Source organism: Panthera pardus, unplaced genomic scaffold (genome assembly GCF_024362965.1).
Source record: "Panthera pardus isolate Hobbes unplaced genomic scaffold, ASM2436296v1 HiC_scaffold_25, whole genome shotgun sequence".
Lineage (NCBI taxonomy): Eukaryota > Metazoa > Chordata > Mammalia > Carnivora > Felidae > Panthera > Panthera pardus.
The window spans coordinates 62,915,788-62,934,700 of record NW_026526821.1 but is presented as its reverse complement, the minus strand read 5'-3'; the positions used below and the strand labels follow the sequence as shown (position 1 = coordinate 62,934,700).

At 37.7% G+C, this 18,913-nt stretch overlaps 1 protein-coding gene across 6 annotated transcripts in view; it reads right to left on the bottom strand.

Moving 5' to 3' along the window:
• The window catches only part of PLEKHH2 (pleckstrin homology, MyTH4 and FERM domain containing H2), a 113,125-nt gene extending 94,591 nt beyond the window's left edge, over positions 1-18,534 (bottom strand). For all 6 annotated transcript variants that reach the window (XR_008417828.1, XR_002084660.2, XR_002084673.2 and 3 more), the window contains exons 1-2: positions 18,423-18,534; positions 11,513-11,642 (exon numbers count right to left, since the gene is read on the bottom strand). Coding sequence is in view for 3 of the 6 variants with exons in the window: in XM_019465138.2 (XP_019320683.2) it covers positions 11,513-11,635 (123 nt within the window). In the remaining 3 variants the exon portion in view is untranslated. The remainder of the gene's footprint in view (positions 1-11,512; positions 11,643-18,422) is intronic.
• Between the last annotated feature and the right edge of the window lie 379 nt (positions 18,535-18,913).

Sequence of the window (18,913 nt, the reverse complement as noted above, 5' to 3'; positions counted from 1 at the left end):
TTAGAAAATGCCCAGTTTCTAAAGCCTATTCTCTAAAGACTCGGTGCTGGCCATCCTAACAGTTGCGTACTTGCTATTTTTGACGCTCAGCTCCCACAGCTACGGGTTTCCCATCCTTCTCCTCACCAAACCCCCCACCACAATGCTACCCTATATAGAAATTATTTTTTTGTAATTACCACCAACTCCCTAACGTTTCCTTATTCCCTTACCACATTCAGTTTCAAGTTCTATTATTGCAATATAAAGTATGTGTACTGGCCTTTCTTTTTAAAGAGTTAAGGATAACTGCTTACAGAAATTCAATCTATAGCGTGCAAAGCATCAGAAGGGGAAAAAGGCATGGAAGGGGAGGAGATAAAGAAAACTTCAGCATCATGATGTGTAGAAACAGAATGCATTTATTATTATTTCAGATATATTTAAAGAGATTATCTCACTATCTGGATAAAGAAATAAATCTAGCTATATAATATTTAAAGGGGCATACTGAAAAAATGACATTAAAAGGTTGAAATTAAAGGAACAGAAAAATATTTCAAGCAAGTATTACCTACAAGCAATATCAAAATCAGACAAGAGATCTTAATGCCAAAAGTTGTATCAGCAATAAAATGTCAATTATAAATGGGATAATTCATCAAGGATATGTAATAATCCTGATCCTGAATGAATCTAACCTCAAAATATATAACCCAGAAAGTTTGATTCTTTTTGATATACCCTGAAAACTCAAAATAAATTATTTTGTTTAGATACTGATTTCATGGAAACATTCTATTACGAAGATTTCCCCTCAAAAGACTGTACAAGTCCATTTACTTCACAATTTGATTTAATTTTTCTTTTGTTTTTATGTTTATCAAAGCCATAAATACACATAAAGTACCGACTAGTTCCATAAGATTTGCTAATAAAAATAATTACACTCTTTTGGCAATTCTCTTTATATTTACTTTCATGATCTAAACAACATGCTTCTTTTTTGCTGACTTTTTTTAGTTTAGTGATTGTCTACTTACTCCCTTAAGGAGAATGAGGATTTGGCTCGTTGATCTCCTCACCGTCAACACAGATACACTCCCATTCTTCCAATACATTTACATCTTACCTTTGGTTAATTCACTATTCAGTATTAGTGTTACTGTGACTATGGATGATACCCAGAGATGAACCACGTAATAAACCATAGTTACTTTTTCCTATGCTATATAACTTTTCCCCCTAGAGTTAAGTGTCTTGTTCTTTTATTTATCTAGCTTTCTATGAACTTAATTATTTAATTTAATTATTAAATTTAATTATTGAACTAAATCCCAAATTAAATCATCTCTCAAGATGTTCATTCATGCCTGATTTTCTACCAATTTCATCTTCTTTAAGCTGCTTCCAGAGTCTCTGACCTGCACTCATCTGGACTGATACCCCTCTTGCCAAGACACAGCTGTCTTCTTTGGAAGGTCCCTCCACTTTTCCCCACATTGGGGTTCCTGTTTCCTGAATCCTGTGCCTTCTTCTCTTGGTTTGCTTTCTCCTTTTAATGGAGCACATCCTTCTGGAGATTCTTCAAGAAGGTTATGTGGGAACTTGCATGTCTTAAAAATCCCATCCTAATTCCTGATTGTTCACATATAACCTGTTTTCCCCCCACCTGGAAGCTTGCAGAATCTTTTCTTTGGTCTGTAGTAAACTCTCATGATGATGTGTCTTTGGGAGAAACTTTTTTTATCTGTTGTGCTAGGTACTTGGTAGACCTTTCAATCTGGAATCTTGTGTCCTTCAATTGTGGAAAATTTTCATGCCTCATTTCATTGATTTTGTCCACTCCAGAGACTTCCTATCATTCAGGTCTTGGACATGCTGCACTAGTTCTCTAAATTTCTAATCTTTTCTCTCTTGTTTTCCATCTTTTTAACATTTTTTGCTCTACTTCCCAGGTATTTACCTTAAGTTTATATTCCAACCTACCTATTAAGTTTACTGTTTCTTCTACCATGTTTTTAATTTGCAAGAGTTCTTATTTATTCCTTGAATATTCCTTGTTTCAGGGGTGCAGTATCTTTTCTCTTTGGGAATATTAACTGATAGGATTTTGTTTGTTCTGTTTTATTTCCTTTTCCCTGCATAAACAATGTTGTGTTTTGTTCTGTTTTCTGATTGTTCTCTTTCATGTTAGAGGCTTTCCTTAGATGTCTGGTCATTCATGAGCTGCCTGCTTACATTTAAGGTTAAGGGACTAAAAAGCTGCCTAGATGTTTTAGCACATATATGGGGCTTATTGACTATGAACTTTAACATTAGATGATCTGGCTGGGCTTTCTGTTGGGGAACCACTGATTGTCAGCATTATTTCCTCTTTCCTCCTGGGCTGATAAGATTTCCAGAGGCTTTTAATCTCCCCGCATAGGATAAATGTTTGTGCCGGCATTTTAGGAGCTACGTAAGACAGGAAGGTTGGGAGTACAAGGACAAGCTCACCATTAAATGTGCATATGTTCACTTAATCGCCTTGTTTGTTGATGAAGCAGAAACCATAGTCTAGAATTAGGACTGGAGGGTCCTGGGTTTCCCCGGGGAGCTAATTTCCCCACAGAATCCAGCAAAGACCTAGATCAGGAGTGATGGGGATGGGGTAAAAATAGGGGGTATTAATGAAACTATGTAACCTTAGAGTCAACTAACTCCTTGGAATCTTCTCACTTATCCCCATGTGCCAAATGTCCAGCAGCTAAGCATTTACTTCCTGTTGAAAATGGGAATTGTTCTTCTCTTACAAAACTGAAAAAATTGTTTGGAGGGCACCAATCCAACAACTGTGGCATTTATGGGTTCAGGGTGTAATAGGCAGTCTCCCACCCCCTCACTCTAAAACAAAGGTTGACAGTTGACCAGCACTGACTATTTACACACAATTCCTGGTCAACTTTTCAGATGTCCCATTTTTAAATATGAATAGATCACCAAAAATCATCAGAAATTTGAGAAAAGTTTACAACCTGAAAAAAAAATAACAAACATAAAAGTGGGAAATAATCTCAGAGGAAAGAAAAATAATTTGGGGAATAGAAGAGAACTTTAAAAAATTTTTTAGTTAGTGCTTAGGAACCAGAAACTTCCCACTACATCATTTCACAGCCACACCATAAGACAGAAATTGCTATGCTCATCCTTAAGATTAGGACGTTGATGTTCAGAATGACTATGCCTTGTATTAGCCTATGCTCCCAGCCAGTGACATGGTTGGGATTTGAGTCTTCCTTCATGTTCTGATTCCCTAGTGCTCTTTGAGTTGAACCACAGCTTCTTTGGTATTTAAAAATTCCACACAGCATATCGTTATACAGAACCATATGAAAATAAGTCCCCAATACATAAAACCACAGAATTCTTAGTTGGAAAGCATTTGTCTTTATTTCTATCCCCTTTATGCTATGCTTTTTTTTTTTTAATTTATTTTTAGAGAGAGAGAGCAAGAGCACAAATGGGGGGAAAGGGACAAAGGGAAAGAAAGACAGAATCCTAAGCAGGCTCCATGGTCAGCACAGAGCCCAATGTGGAGCTCGATCCCATGACCCTGGGATCATGACCTGAGCGGAAACCAAGAGTCGAATGCTCAACCAACTGAGCCCCCCAGGCAGCCCCCACCTCTGTATGTTATTCTTTTAACCTAGGCATCTTTTATTGGTAACTTAAAGTCACACTAACATTCATAGCAGGAACAATTTTAAGTTGCATGTTCTCAAGGAATATACCACAGAACGAAGCACAGAGACAGAGGTATAGCCAAGAGAAGCTAAATTTGGAATTTGAGATTCTCACATAATTCTACCACTAGATAGTAAGTAAGCCAAGAAGTCTCCCCCCCAGATTTTGTGTGTATTCTTTACTTACATAGCAATGATTAAGGCAGGAGTAATGAATACCATGTAACAGAATTCAATAAATGTATGTTGAGCAAATGAATGAACAGATGAAAGTGTCAACTGTCTAAAAAAATTATTTACAACCAAAGATAAGCTTTGACAAAAGGAAAAAACCCTCTGTTTCCACAGTCTATATAACAGATCATAAATACTGAGCACTTCACACTGCATAGAGTAAATATACATTAACTACATCCAACAACGTTTACAACACTTTAAAATGAGTTCAAACATAAGGGTAGTAGGAAAGGCAATACTTTGATTTGGGGTGACTGTTTTTATAATCATTCAGGCTGGAAAATAACTTAGCAAAATACAAAAAACAAAAGCAATGCGGGAAATATTCAAGTAAGTTTTTACTTTCACAACGTAGAGTATAAGGTAAGCCTTGGGTCCATTCCACAACCAATCCACACCAAGTCACTAAAAGAAACGAAATAATCTGCTGCCCTATATCAGGCTTTGGACAAAAATAGGAATTTTTACAAACAGGCTATTTATTTAATAATAAATGCAGTAGCAAATTCTAAATCTAGTATTTGGACTTAATACCAGAGAAGTGCCCTCTGTAGCCAGAGTAAACCTAGCAGCAAGTGGCAAAAGACAGTATGTCACTGATGTTGGATCCTAACACCACCACACTTAATACTCAGTGTTCTAAGCACCGTATACAAATACACTTGTTTAATAGATTGGTCACTTTAGGCAGAATATTTTAGGACCTTCACATTCACCGATGTGGACAGCAATTCCTGACCAAGTATCTCTTCCCGATTTTCCCCAACAGAACCCATCACTGTTAGAAAGACTCTATCACCATTTTTCTTTATTTTCTTATAATAAATAATATCTTCGGTCAGTTTCCCCCCCTCCCCCCAAAAAAATGACATTTAAATTAGCCTGCAAAGTCTCATTGTTAGTATATGTATAATTCCTGTCAGGTAGTGAGAAATATTAGGTGAGGCAACAGAGTGACTGAGGGGATGTGTAATTTAAATAGGATGGTCATGATGTTGTACTGGGCCATTATATGAAGGCAAATACTATGCTGTCCAGGGACTCCTCAGTCCTTTGAGAGAATCATAGCCCACCTCATGGGAATCATATACACAAAAGGAAGGTCAAGTGGCAGTCATGGCAGGGAATCCCAGTCAGTGATGCTGTATCAGGTAACAGCAGCACTAGTTTATGTGGGCCATGCTGATGCCTAAGGTGCCTAAAGGGAAAATTCTTCATATTTTCATCCTTTTTTTTTTTTTTTTTTTTTGCTGAAAACCTAACCCATTGGAAACAGCATTCACTTCAACGTAAAAAGAAACTTTCTCTTTTCCCTCCGTAACTCAGAACACTAACCAGTAATACTGTAAAGTAGGAAACCTACTTAAATCTCAGCTTCCCTGAAGAGTTTATATTTGGCATACTAGAGATATTTCCAACACCATTCCTCAAATTCCTCTAAAGACCTCTCCCACTTATAGCAGTATTTGCCCAAGACTTCAATAAGGCCTTTTTCTTCACAAGCTTCAATATTCAAAGTTACTTGGAAATTGTGATGGAAAAAAAAAAATGGTGCAAAAATAGTTCTTTTTAAAAAAAAAATCTCATGTATTCTTCTACTCCATCTCCAAAAAACATAAAGTATATATAATTGAAATCCATCTTTAACTATAAAAACACTTTGAGATCATCTCATAAATTTTCCTTAAAAAATTGACAGAGATGTCTCCTATTAATCAGTAATTACATTTGTTAAGTCACCTCCTTGTACACTTAGCCAGTGTGTCCCTTAAGAAAGATGTAGGAGGGGCGCCTGGGGGGCTCAGTCGGTTAAGCGTCCAACTTCGGCTCAGGTCATGATCTCACAGTCCATGAGTTCAAGCCCCGTGTTGGGCTCTGTGCTGACAGCTCAGAGCCTGGAACCTCCTTTGGATTCTGTGTCTTCCTCTTTCTCTGCCCCTCCCCACTCACACTCTGTCTCTCTCTCCTTCAAAAATAAATAAACATTAAAAAAAATTAAAGAAAGTTGTAGGAAAATGGGGCACCTGGGTGGTTCAGTCAGTCGGGCATCCGACTTCGGCTCAGGTAGTGATCTCATGGTTCATGAGTTTGAACCCCACGTCAGGGTCCGTACTGACAGCTCAGACCCTGGAGCCTGTTTCACATTCTGTGTATCCTTCTCTCTCTGCCCTTCTCCCACTTGTGCTCTCTCTCCCTCTCAAAAATAAATAAACATTAAAAAAAAAGATATAGGAAAATAATGAGTTACTTCTATGTTCCAGTCACTCTACAAGCTGCATCACAAAAAGTATGTAAGATCTAAAGTTTAATGCCCACTCTGCTATTTGTCAGCTCTACAATATTGGGCATATTACTCAAATATTCTCAATCTTTTTTTAAAATTTTTATTTATTTATTTTGAGAGAGAGAATAAGAGAGTGCACATGAGCGGGGGAGAGTCAGGAGGAGAGAGAGAATCTCAAGCAGGCTCCACGCTGTCAGCACAGAGCCCAACCCAGGGCTCAGTCCCACGAACCATGAGATCATGACCTGAGCCGAAATCAAGAGTCGGATGCTTAACTGACTGAGCCACCCAGGCACACCTCAAAAATTCTTAATGTTAACATCTTGAGATTGGGGATAATAATAGTTACCTTATAGGGTTAGTGTGGGTTTTGTTTTTTTAAATGTTTACTTATTTAGTTTTGAGAGAGGGAGGGAGCAGGAGAGAGACAGAGAGGGAGACAGAGAATCCCAAGCAGGCTACACATTGTCAGTGCAAAGCCTGATGTGGGGCTCGAACTCACGAGCTGTGAGATCATGACTGGAGCTGAAATCGAGAGTTGGACACTTAGCCAACTGAGCCACCCAGGTGCCAAAAGTTACCGTGGGGTTTAAACTAGCTAATGGTTGTGGTGAAACCTTAAGAACCATAGTTGGCACCTAGCATAAGCTGCGTATAGCTAAGAACCAGAACTATTGCAGGAAAGAAAAGTTGGCCAGAATTCCTGGCAAAAAGCTGCAGAATCAAATTAGTATTCTCTCAAGAATCTTCAGTCTTGGGCCTGCATCCATTTGAGGGGAAGGTCTGGAGAACTATTCGGGAGAAGCCTTGGGGCAGACTGGTCCAAACACAAAACCAAAGGTTATGGATGGGACCAGACTGGCCTCTGGAATGCAACATTTGACTCAAGTTGGCATGTGGAAGCAATGCAATAGGGTTTGCTTTAAAAATATGTAGTGCTATGTAAATTGTTATTACTACACACATACACACATCCTAACACACACAGATACCTGCTCTCAAGCAGAGGTGGATTTAAATGTTGCATGGTTGAGGAGAAGACAAAATAGATGAGTGGCTAAGTATATCAGAATGGTGACAAAGCCAGATTAGAGAGGCCATATAGGGCAGTGGCTAAACATTCAGCCACTAATTGCAGAATACTCAGTGTCAGTTGTCTCCATCACTCACTTTTCAGCACAAACTCGGGCAAGTTAAGTAACTTCTATGCACCTAAGTTTCCTCTTGGATAAAAAAAGGATAATATTAGTACTTACCTCATAGGATTGTTATAAGAATTAAAAAAGTTAATATATATAAAGCACCTTATATATTACATAAATATCTAATATATATCTATATATATAATTTATAACATATAAATAGATGTATATATTAACTACATATATATATATATATGTGTGTGTATATATATATATATATATATATATATATATGGCACTAACAATGTGTGTATAAAGATTGCCTAGGACATGGTAAGCATCAGTTTCCCAATCTGTAAAATGGGAACAATAAAATGTCTTACTTCACAGCTTGTTATAAGAATTAAATAAATTATACTTATAAAGTGCTTAGCACATAATACATCAATAAATATTTGGTATTTTTATTAGAACATAGGTGGGGTACCAAAAATAATTTTTAATCCAGAGAAAAATATTTTGTAATGGAATAGAACCGAAAATATCGTGAAAAACATTCCCATTTTAGTGTTGAATATATTTACTGGGAAACCATGAGTAACTTGGCATACTTGTCCACTTTCCACTGTATAAAACACATCTGAATAATTCCATCTCCTAGATCTGTCATGGGCTCTAAGTCACAGATAAAAAATACAGAAGACGAAGAAGGAAGAAGAGGAGAGAAAGAAACCATGACTACAAGAGCAATTTTGAAATAATATTCCTCTCAATATTCATTCACTGACAAAGAAAAAATAAACCCTAATAACATAAACTAACAACCAAAAGTCTATATGTAAATGTACTTACAGAAAACATGACACTTTTAAAATTTGAAAAACGGCACTCATAAAGAAATTTGTTGCAACATGCCTTCTAAAGGACAAATGTTGCCATAAAATTAGAACTTAAAGGTCAATTCATTAAAACCCAAATAAACATAACTCCTGTTTAGTTTACAAAGAAACCCAGAGAATACAGAAGTCAAGGGAATCAAGAAAACTTGAAGGAGGCTGTGGTCAACAGTGTGCTAATTGCTAACAGGCCAATAAGACAACACCTGGAAAGTGTCCATGAGGTTTAGCAGCAAGGATATAATTGGTGATCTTAACAAAATCACCGTATGGAGTGGCTGGGATTGCTGAAAATACGAAATAAATCAGCACAGTCTTGGAAATGATTTTCATAGAGAGAGGAACAAAAGACTAAGCATGAGTCACTAACTTTGAGTTAGAATAAGCTTCCCTAACTTGGGAGATATTCAAACTGGAATTTTTTATCAGATTATAATTTTTATTCTAATAGTGGTAAATAAAGCAAATTGATACTGGAGATTTACTCCACAAAGCATTACTGGGTCGTCCTTTGACCCAAAGTGAATAGAATAATTTTAATCTTTCCACCTAAAAGATGTTGAAGCACAAAAATTTAAGATGATATATATATGAAAGTTTAAACTGAATGATGTTTTCCTGAATTTTATTAGAATACATCTGTGCCAAAAACAAAATACCAAAAAACTTCTGTGCTAAGAGATTCTCAGCGGGCGCCTGGCTGGCTCAGATGGTGGAGCATGCAACTCTTGATCTCGGAGTCGTGAGTTCGAGCTCCACATTGGGCGCAGGGATTACTTATAAAAATAAAATCTTTAAAAAAAAAAGAGAGAGAGATTCTCAGCCAGCGATGGAAGGAAGATTTAACATCTTTTTTTAAGGTTTTTGTTTGTTTGTTTTGGTTTTGTTTTTTTTTGTGTTTCTTTGAGAGAGGGTGAGAGTATGCATGAGTAGGGGAGGGGCAGAGGGCAAGCAAGCGAGAGAATCTTAAGCAGGCTCCATGCCCAGCCTGGAGCCTGACTTGGGGCTCAATCTCACAAAGGTGAGATCATGACCTGAGCCGAAATCAAGGCTGATCTTAACCACTTAACCAACTGATCTATCCAGGTGCCTCAAGATCTTTTTTGAAGATGTGATGCATTTACCAGTCTCGAAGGATAATGCAGACAAGTGTTTAAGAAACCACCTGTAAGTTCTTCTGATTAGTTATGGATGACCAGTGATATCATTTATCTAACCATCTAGACAGCACTGTCAAATAGAAATATAATGTGAGTCATCATATCAGAATGGCTAAAACCAAAACCATATGAAACAACAAGCATTGGCAAGGATGTGGAGAAAAAGGAATCCTTGTGCACTGTTGATGGAAATGCAAACTGGTGCAGCCACTGTGGAAAACAGTATGGAGAGTCCTCAAAAAATTAAAAATAGGACTATCCTATGTCCCAATAATCTCACTACTGGGTATTTACCTTACAGAATATGAAAACACGAATTCAAAGTGATATATGCATCCCTATGTTTATTGCAGCATTATTTACAAAAGCCAAACTATGGAAGCAGCCCAAGTGTCCATCAATAGATGAATGGATATAAAAGATGTCGTATGCATATACAATGAAATATTATTCAGCCATAAAAAGGATTGAAATCTTGCCATTTGCAACAACATGGATGGATCTGGAAAATATTATGCTAAGTGAAATTAGCCAGTCAGAGAAAAACAAATACCATATGATTTCACTCATATATGGAATTTAAAAAGCAAAACAAATGAACAAAGAAAAAAAGACACACACACACACACACACACACACACACACACACACACACAGACTCTTAACTATAGAGAACAAACAGAGAGGAAGTGGGTGGGGGAGTGAATAAAATAGGTGAAGGGGATTAGGAGTGTACTTGTCTCGGTGGGCACTGAGTAAGGTATGGAACCGTTGGATTACTATATTGTACACTAGAAATTATTCAACTGCACTGGAATTAAATTTTTGTATATGTTACAAATAAATAAACAATTCTTTTTAAAAATTTTTTTAGTGTTTATTTATTTTTGAGACAGAGAGAGACAGAGTGTGAGCAGGGGAGGGACAGAGAGAGAGGGAGACACAGAATTCGAAGCAGGTCCCGGCTCTGAGCCGTCAGCACAGAGCCCGACGAGGCGCTCGAACTCACAAACCACGAGATCATGACCTGAGCCAAAGCTGAATGCTTAACCGACTGAGCCACCCAGGCACCCCAAAATGTAAATAATTCTTAAAAAAAGAAATAAATATAAAAGTAAAAAGAAATAGATGTCATTAATTTTAATATTTTCTATTTAATCTAATATACAAAATGTTATTTCAGCATGTAACCAATATAAAAATTATTGCTAAGACATTTCACATTCTTTTTTTCATACTAAATCTTTGAAATCCAGGTGTATTTTACATTTCCAACACACCTCAATTTGTCCTAGCCTCATTTCAAGTGCTCAGTGGTTATTTATGGCTAGTGGTTGCTATATTGGACACTACAGGTGTAGAATCCAGATTCCCTGCAAACAGGAATATGAGTTTTCTTGTTCACAGATGTAATTTTAGCATTCAGAAGACTGCCTGGCACAAAATGAGCCCTCAGTGAATATTTGTTGAATGAACGAACAAATGAATGAATTAATCCATGGGTTTTATATACATATATGCAAAAAAAATTCCTGTGACATAGATGAAATTTTAATTACATGACTAGAACTATTAAGAGAAGCATGTAATTATATTAAACTCAATTCCAGCCCAGGCAATAGTTTAGCAATATAGGGTTAAGTCAATACAAATTCTTAAATGGGTGCATACTTTCAAATACACTATAAACATCTGTTACTATTCATAGGGAACATTCTTCTATAACCACTTTAAACATGATTTTCTTAAACATTTAGTAAATTAAAATGCTGTCATACTCCTCTAGTAAAATCAAATAAATTATAGCTTTTCTATATGGACTGAATGAACTCCACATTCATCAAATAAACACAACTCTTACATATTCCACTAGTTCTGCAAAGAAATGTTTTTTGGCTTAATGTTCCATTCCCTCTAAAAATTGGCAAAAGAATATTTCAAAAATAGCTTTAAAGCCCTGACAAAAAATTAAATATGTTCTTTATTTTAAAAATGTTTACCCCCCAAAAGTACTGCAATTATTTAATGTAAATGAAATATGCCCCAAACAGGTGATGTTTAGTAACAAGGGTTGGAGAGAAAACCATACCTTCTCAGCTAAAAGCTCTCTTATCTTGCTTGCTTGAACTCTAAATTTCATGAGCTGGGACTCCAGAGCCACACATCGTTCTTTCCAATCTACTGGTCCTTCTGTCTCAGTAAGCTCTGCCATCTTTATTCTAGAAAAGAAAGCATAAATGGCATATAACCCATGAGCATTCAGGATAATTCATTACGTCATCCTGTATACATATTCACGTTACCATCTAATGATGTCATCACATACAAATTTTTGAATTCTAAGACAAATTCCATAACTGGTTATATAGCTCATGGAAGAAACTTAGTGGGAGACAGAGGTCAGGGTTGGAGGCCCAGTGTGTTATTCAGTCTTCTTATATAACATATCCTTTCCGTGTCTCAGATTATCCAATCTAGAAAAAGCAGGACACTGATAATAACAAACCATTGTTCTTCATGAGTACGTTGTGAGGAACAAATTAAATACTGTTATTTTTAATAGCACTATGGACAGTATAATAGCACCATCGGAACACAGAGAAGTAGTATTATTTTAGCTGTGCCCAATAGATAACACATTGTTTTAATCTTCCAGCTCAAAAATTTACCCCACTCCTAGGTTTACAGAACTATCACAATTTGATTCAATTGGTACCATGATAGTTTCTTAGGTTTGAGAAACTTCATTACCAGTGCTACAATTATAAGTTAGATTTACATTACAATTATTACTTATCATCATCCTAAAATCTAAAATCTAAATCTAAATCCTAGATCCAAAATACCTTTTAAGCCAAAAATCCTTTGGCATATTTAACCAGGCAAAGTATTATGACCTTGCATACATTTGTATAATACTTTTTTTTTGGTCCAAGAAGAGAAAAGATATAAATATGAATTTGTAATCACCTACATTAAGTACATCTGGAATCAGTGTTTCCCATAATATTAGCTTTCCTTTGGGGAGATTAATCCCAGGGAGAAGCACTACACTCCAGCAAGGGAACTGGTCTAGAAATTTTGAAGTGCAAAAAAACGACTCATTTTTTCTGGTTCTGAGATTCATAAATAATGTTTTAAATGTTAATGTTTCACCAGGTCATTTGAATAAATGGCCTGATGATATATTTCTGAATTGCCCTTGCTATGAACAGATAAAATCTGTATTAGGAATGGATCTCAAGGAGCCAAGCCCTAGTCTCGGCATATACGTGAGAGCAAAACTCTCAGAACCCCAGGATAGATCTGCAGTTGAAGTGTACTATTCCTTCGTTTTCTAAAAATATGTCTCCCTCACATATTATCCAAGTTGATTTTCTCACTATTGAGTGTAATACAACACTTCCTCATCCCATACCAGTTTTTAAAAACTTTGTGTTGCTAAAAACCCACAGAAGACTATTTTCCTAGTAGAAATATTGTTTTATGCTTAAACCAATTTTCATATTCATACTGACATTATCATTCAATAACTTAGAAATAAATAAAAGCAGAGTTGCTCTACAAAGGCTACAACTTTATTGAGCCCCCCAACCATCTCAAAGCCTCCAGATGCTCCTAAGTTCTGGCCATAATTTAAGGGAAATTTATAATTGTAAAACTGGACATCATTCTCTTTTAATTTCTTTGTTTTTATAGAAGCCTCATACCATTGTTGTCTGTTTTTTCCTAAGGATATTAGCCTTGTTAATGACACTTATCACCCACATTAGCATTTACTGTCAATGATTTACGAGTAGACAATGCACTTTGTCAGTCGCAAGCTTTTTCTCAATTCTGCTACTTCAGTTCTTTCCTCCTTAGCTTTAGAATGGACAAGGAAAAAAACATATGGACTAAAAATTATAAAATAAAAAGCTGTCCTGAAACAGACACTGTTAAGTGTTGAATCACTTGTACCTTGCAGAGAAATGTAGAAACATTGTTAAGCAAGAAGAGTCTAATTCATGCTGGTAAGTTTCCCTACAATTAAAATAACTTGTGTATGTTCTACTAAAAATTTCTACAGTTCTAAAAATAGCATAAAGGCAAAAAAAAAAAAATAACCTAAAGGCAGATATTTTTCAACAGATAAAAATCAATCAATACAGTGAACCATATTAATAGAGTAACAGACCAAAACCACATGATCATTTCAATCAATGTAGGAAAAAAAATCTGACAAAATTCAACACCCTTTCATAATAAAAACATTCAATAAGCTAGCGATAGAAGGGAACTTCTTCAGCCTGATAAAAAGCACTTAGGAAAAGCCCACAGCTAACATCATACTTAATAATAAATGACTGATCTGCCGAAGACCAGAAATAATACAAGGATGTCTGCTTTGCCACTTCTGTTCAACACTGTACTAGCGGTTCTAGTCAGGGCCAGAAAATAAAATAAAAAGAATCCAGTTTGAAAACTAAACCTAGGCACGCCTGGGTGGCTCATACAGTTAAGCATCCAACTCTTGGTTTCAGCTTCGGTCATGATCTCTTGGTTTGTGAGTTTGAACCCTGCATCGGGCTCTGCGCTGATGGCATGGAGCCTGCTTGGGATTCTCTCTCTCTCACTCTCTTTCTCTCTCTCTCTGCACCTCCCCTATTCATGCTCTCTCTCTCTCTCTCTCATGCTTTCTCTCTCGAAATAAATAAACTTGAAAAAAAAAAAAGAAAACCAAATCTCTATTTTCAGATGTCATGATCTTGCGTACAGAAAATTCTAAGGAATTCACAAAAAATCTATTAGAACTACTTGAGTTCAGCAAGGTTTCAGGAAACCAGATCAATATACAATCAACCATATCAATTGTTTTTCTACACATTAGCAAAAAAAAAAAAATCAAAAATGAAATCAAGAATATATTCTATGTACAATAGCATCAAAAGAACTAAATGCTTAGGAACAAATTTAACAAAAGAAGTGCAAAACTTGCACTCTGAAAATCACAAAACAACACTGAGAGAAATTAAACCCAAATAAATGAAAGACATCTCATGTTCATGGATTAGAAGACTTAATATTGTCAAGATGCCAATACTTGCAAAAGGATACATACATTCAATCCCTCTCAAAATTCCAACTGCATTTTTGGGCAAAAATGGCAATCTGATCCTAAATTCATATGGAAATTTAAGGGATCCAGAATAGCTAAAAAAATCTTAAGAAGTTGTAGGACTCCTATGTCTCAATTTCAAAAATTACTACAAAGTTACTGTAGTCAAAACTGTATGGTATTGCCATAAAGACAGACATATGATCAGTGGAATAAAATTAAGAGTCCAGAAATAAAACCTCAAATTTATAGTTAACTGATTTTTTTTTATTTGAAAGAAAGAGAGAATGTGAGTGGGGGAGAGGGGCAGTGAGGGAGAGAGAAAGAGAGAGAGAGAGGAGAGAATCCCCAAGCAGGCTCCAACTCAGCACGGAGCCGGATGCAGGGCTTGATTCTACAACCCTGGGATCATGACCTGAGCCAAAATCAAGAGTCAGATGCTCAAAACCAACTGAGCCACCCAGGTACCCCTATAGTCAGCTGATTTTTGACAAAGGTACCAAAATCGTTCAATGGGGAAAGAAGAGTCTTTTCAACAATGGTGCTAGACAACTGGATATCCACATGCAAAAGAATGAATTTGGACCCCTCCATCACAACATATAAAAAACTAACTCAAAATGGATCAAAGATAAATGTAAGAGCCAACGCTCTAAAACTCTTAGAACAAAAGATAGGCATAAATCTTGTGACCTTAAATTAGTCAAGTTTCTTTGAGTTGACATCTAAAACACGAGTAATCAAAAAGAAAATAGATAAATTGGACTTAATCAACATTAAAAACTTTTATTTCAAAAGACACCATCAAGAAAGTGAAAAGATAAGCCACAGAAGGAAGAAAAATATTTGCAAATCATGTATATCAGACACTTTTATCCAGAATATATAAAGAACTCTTACAACTCAACAATACAAAACAAAACAATTAAAAAGTAGGCAAAGGATCTAAATAGACAGTTCTCTAAAGAAGATATACAAATGGCCAAAAAGCCATGAAAAGATGTTCAACATCATTAGCTATAAGTGAAAATGCAAATTAAAATCATGACAACCACTGCACACCAAACAGGATGTTTAAAATAATAAAGCCATAATAACAAGTGTGAGTGAGGATGTGAGAAATTAGAACCCTCATACTTTGCTATTGGGAATGTAAAAATGGTATAGTTGCTTTGGAAAATAGTTTAACAGTTCCTCAAAAGTTTTAACATGAAGTTACCATATGAGCCAGCAACTCCAATGCTGACTAACTATATACCCGAGAGAACTGAATACATAAGTTCACACCAAAACTTATACACAAATGTTCACAGCAGCATTATTCAAATAGCCAAAAAGTGGAAACAATCCAAGTGTCCATCATCAGAGGAATGGATAAACAAAATGTGGTATATCTGTATAAAGGAATATTATGCAGCCACAAAAAAGGAATAAAGTACTAATACATGCTATGAAAATTATCCTAGATGCCAAGTGAAAGAAGCCTGAATAAAAGGCCACATATTGTATGATTCCATTTACACAACACAGGTAAATCCAAAGAGACAGAAAGTAAGTTAGTGGTTGCCAAAGGCTGTGAAGAAAGGGCAATGGTGATCAACAGCTAATAGTTTGGGGTTTCTTTTTTGAATGATCAAAATTATTCTAGAATTAGTGCTGATAGTTGCACAACCTTGTGAATATACTAAAAGTCGCTGATATGTACACTTTAAAGGAGTAAATTTTATGGTTCACTAATTATACTTCAATTTTAAAAAGCAATTATTTACAAATGAGTAAAGAAAAATAAGTTTTATAGAGCTGTTGAATCACAACGTTGTACACCTGAAACTAATGTAACATTGTGTCAACTTTATTCAAATAAAAGTAAATAAAAATTTTAACAAGAAGTAATACAGATACAAATATTCTTATTACACATTTATTTGCACAATTGTTCCCCATACATTTGTTGTCTTTTAAAACTTGTTTGTGATACACACAAAGAAAAAAATTTATTTAAATATGTGGTAAAGTGTAACAATCATTTTCCTCATGCAATCTGAGTTTTGTTTTGTACTTTAGAAAGATCTTCCCCACTCCAAAATTAAAGAATAAAAATGATTTTTTAAAAAGTAACAATTTGTGTGGATGTATATTAACTCAACATTTACAAATTTAATGATCCATTGTTTGTAGCTATCCCTGTCAAGAATTCTACCGTTAACTCAAATAATTTAGAGGTAAATGTTAACTAACCTCAAATATGGCAAGTTCATACATATATCTTACCCAAGACTACTTTGCTATGAAAATGACATGATAAATAAATTCCAAATTAAACATACCTATTTATGTCTTTAGTTATGCTAATTACATATTTTACAACGAAGTAGCAGAACCTTAATAATATTACTGAATTGGCATCTAATGTCTACATTCCCTACTAATAGGATCATAATTTAAAAAAATTCAAAACTACAGATTGGCTGGCTAATGGTCCACCAAGAGGTCTAGACACCTGATTTCCTCATTTCATTCTGTAATTTCCGTTAGTATAAAGTAACTGTTGTGTTAATGCACCATCTTGAGTAAAGATTCGAACTTTGAACAACATCCACCATTCTTTTCCATTACCATTGATTTTATAGAACTGTACAGCTTTGGGAGGTATAACCACTTGCTAAATAAATTAACATTTCTAGATTTTGAATTTTCAAGTAACCTATCTTCACTGCGGTGCACGGGAAAAAAATCTTGGTTTTCCAAAAGCCACCCCCCACCCCCATGACTTTTGGAAATATTTACTGACACAAAATAAACTGTTTACAATTATGGAGTGAATGCTCTTTTCTCCGAATCTCTGACTTCCTGTTTCTCTTCCAAATCCCAAAAGAGAAAGAAAAAAAAAAAAAAAAGTAAGAATTCATCTATTGAGGCTTATCCTGATGAAGCTCAGGGTTAGCCACTCACATTCTTTAATTCGCTCCTCTTAAGGGACGGCTTAACTTGGCCAGGTAACTATTTCTCTTCCAAAGCAGAAAGGATGTCTTTCTTGACCACACTGAGGCTTGCCTTGTTTAAGAAGGCTCCTGACCACCAACCAGCCCCACTTGGGCTACGCCTGTCCATCGTTGGCCCTGCCAGGAGCAGCCGTGCTCCCCACCCCACTGCTCCTCGGGGACCCACGCGGCGGTGCGGTAGAGGCTTGCGACGGGCATTTTCACAAAGAGAGCAGTGACCTGCAGGTAGCACAGCACCAGAGCTCTGACGCGTAAATCGTTCAACTCGCTCTTTCCACAGATTTTCGCACATCAAAATCGAGGGCTCGGATGTTCCGTCTTTTAAAAAGTGGTCTAATAACTTCAGGGCCAGCGCCGTTTCGTAGTAGGTCACCCAAGGGCACTTTGACATCCCGGCAACTCGAGGGGTTCTTGCAACTTTTGGGAAGTTTCACCCAAGAGATCACAGCGCGGCTCCCAGGAAGCCGAGGCCGAGCAGCAGCATCCCTAGCTGCTCGGGCCCCTGGGGCAGGGACGCGGGGGCGCCGGCTGCACCCCCCCCCCCCAGAACAGCCCCCGCCGCGCCACACACCCAACCCCGCGTTTTCAAACAAAATGTCACGGGAGACCAGGGGGCGAGGAGCCGGCGGCCACCAACCTCGGCCGAGACCCCAGTCCTGGAGGCAGCGAGGGGGCGATGCCGAGTGCCGGGGCTGCGGCGGCAGGCGCGGGGGCGAGTCCCGCTCCATCCTGCTCCAGCCGGCTCCACCGCCCTGGTCCCCGCCCGCCGGCTCTGCACGCCGCCCCCAACGGCCGCCCGGCAAGCCCCCCGGGACGGCGGGCTCTCGAGGGGGCGGGGATCCCGGGCATCCGAGCCGCTGGGCTCGCCCCTCAGCTCCGGGCCCTCTCCATCTGCCTACCTCTGCTGCGTGACCCTGGCTGCAGTGCCCGAAGTCCTGGCCGCGCCTGGCGCGGGGCTGCCGGGACTCTCCGCGGGTGCCCGCCTCGCTCCAAGCCTGGAGGGGGCCGGGGCTGGGCACCGCCTTCTCCTAGGACTGGAGGCCAGAGTAGCCAATCGGATGCGCAGCCGGCCGCCTGACGTCACTTGAGGGTGTGGCTACGACTTTGACTCCTCCTAGGCCCTGCCTCTGGAGGGAGTTGTGTCCTATTCTGTCTGCCCCTAGTTTTCAACATACCTACAGCTCAGAGGTTGTCACCTCCGTTCCATCCTCCCTACCTCGGCTCAGCATCCACCGGTTTGGTCTCCCAGCCTGAAGTCTCTCCTCTTGCCAATCCGTCCTTCGCCCTCTTGCCAGGTTGCCTGTCCTCAAGTGCACTTTTGAGGTACACCCTGCCGAAGACCTTCGTTGACTTTCTTTCGCTTAAATTATCAAGAACAGACTTCCCAGGC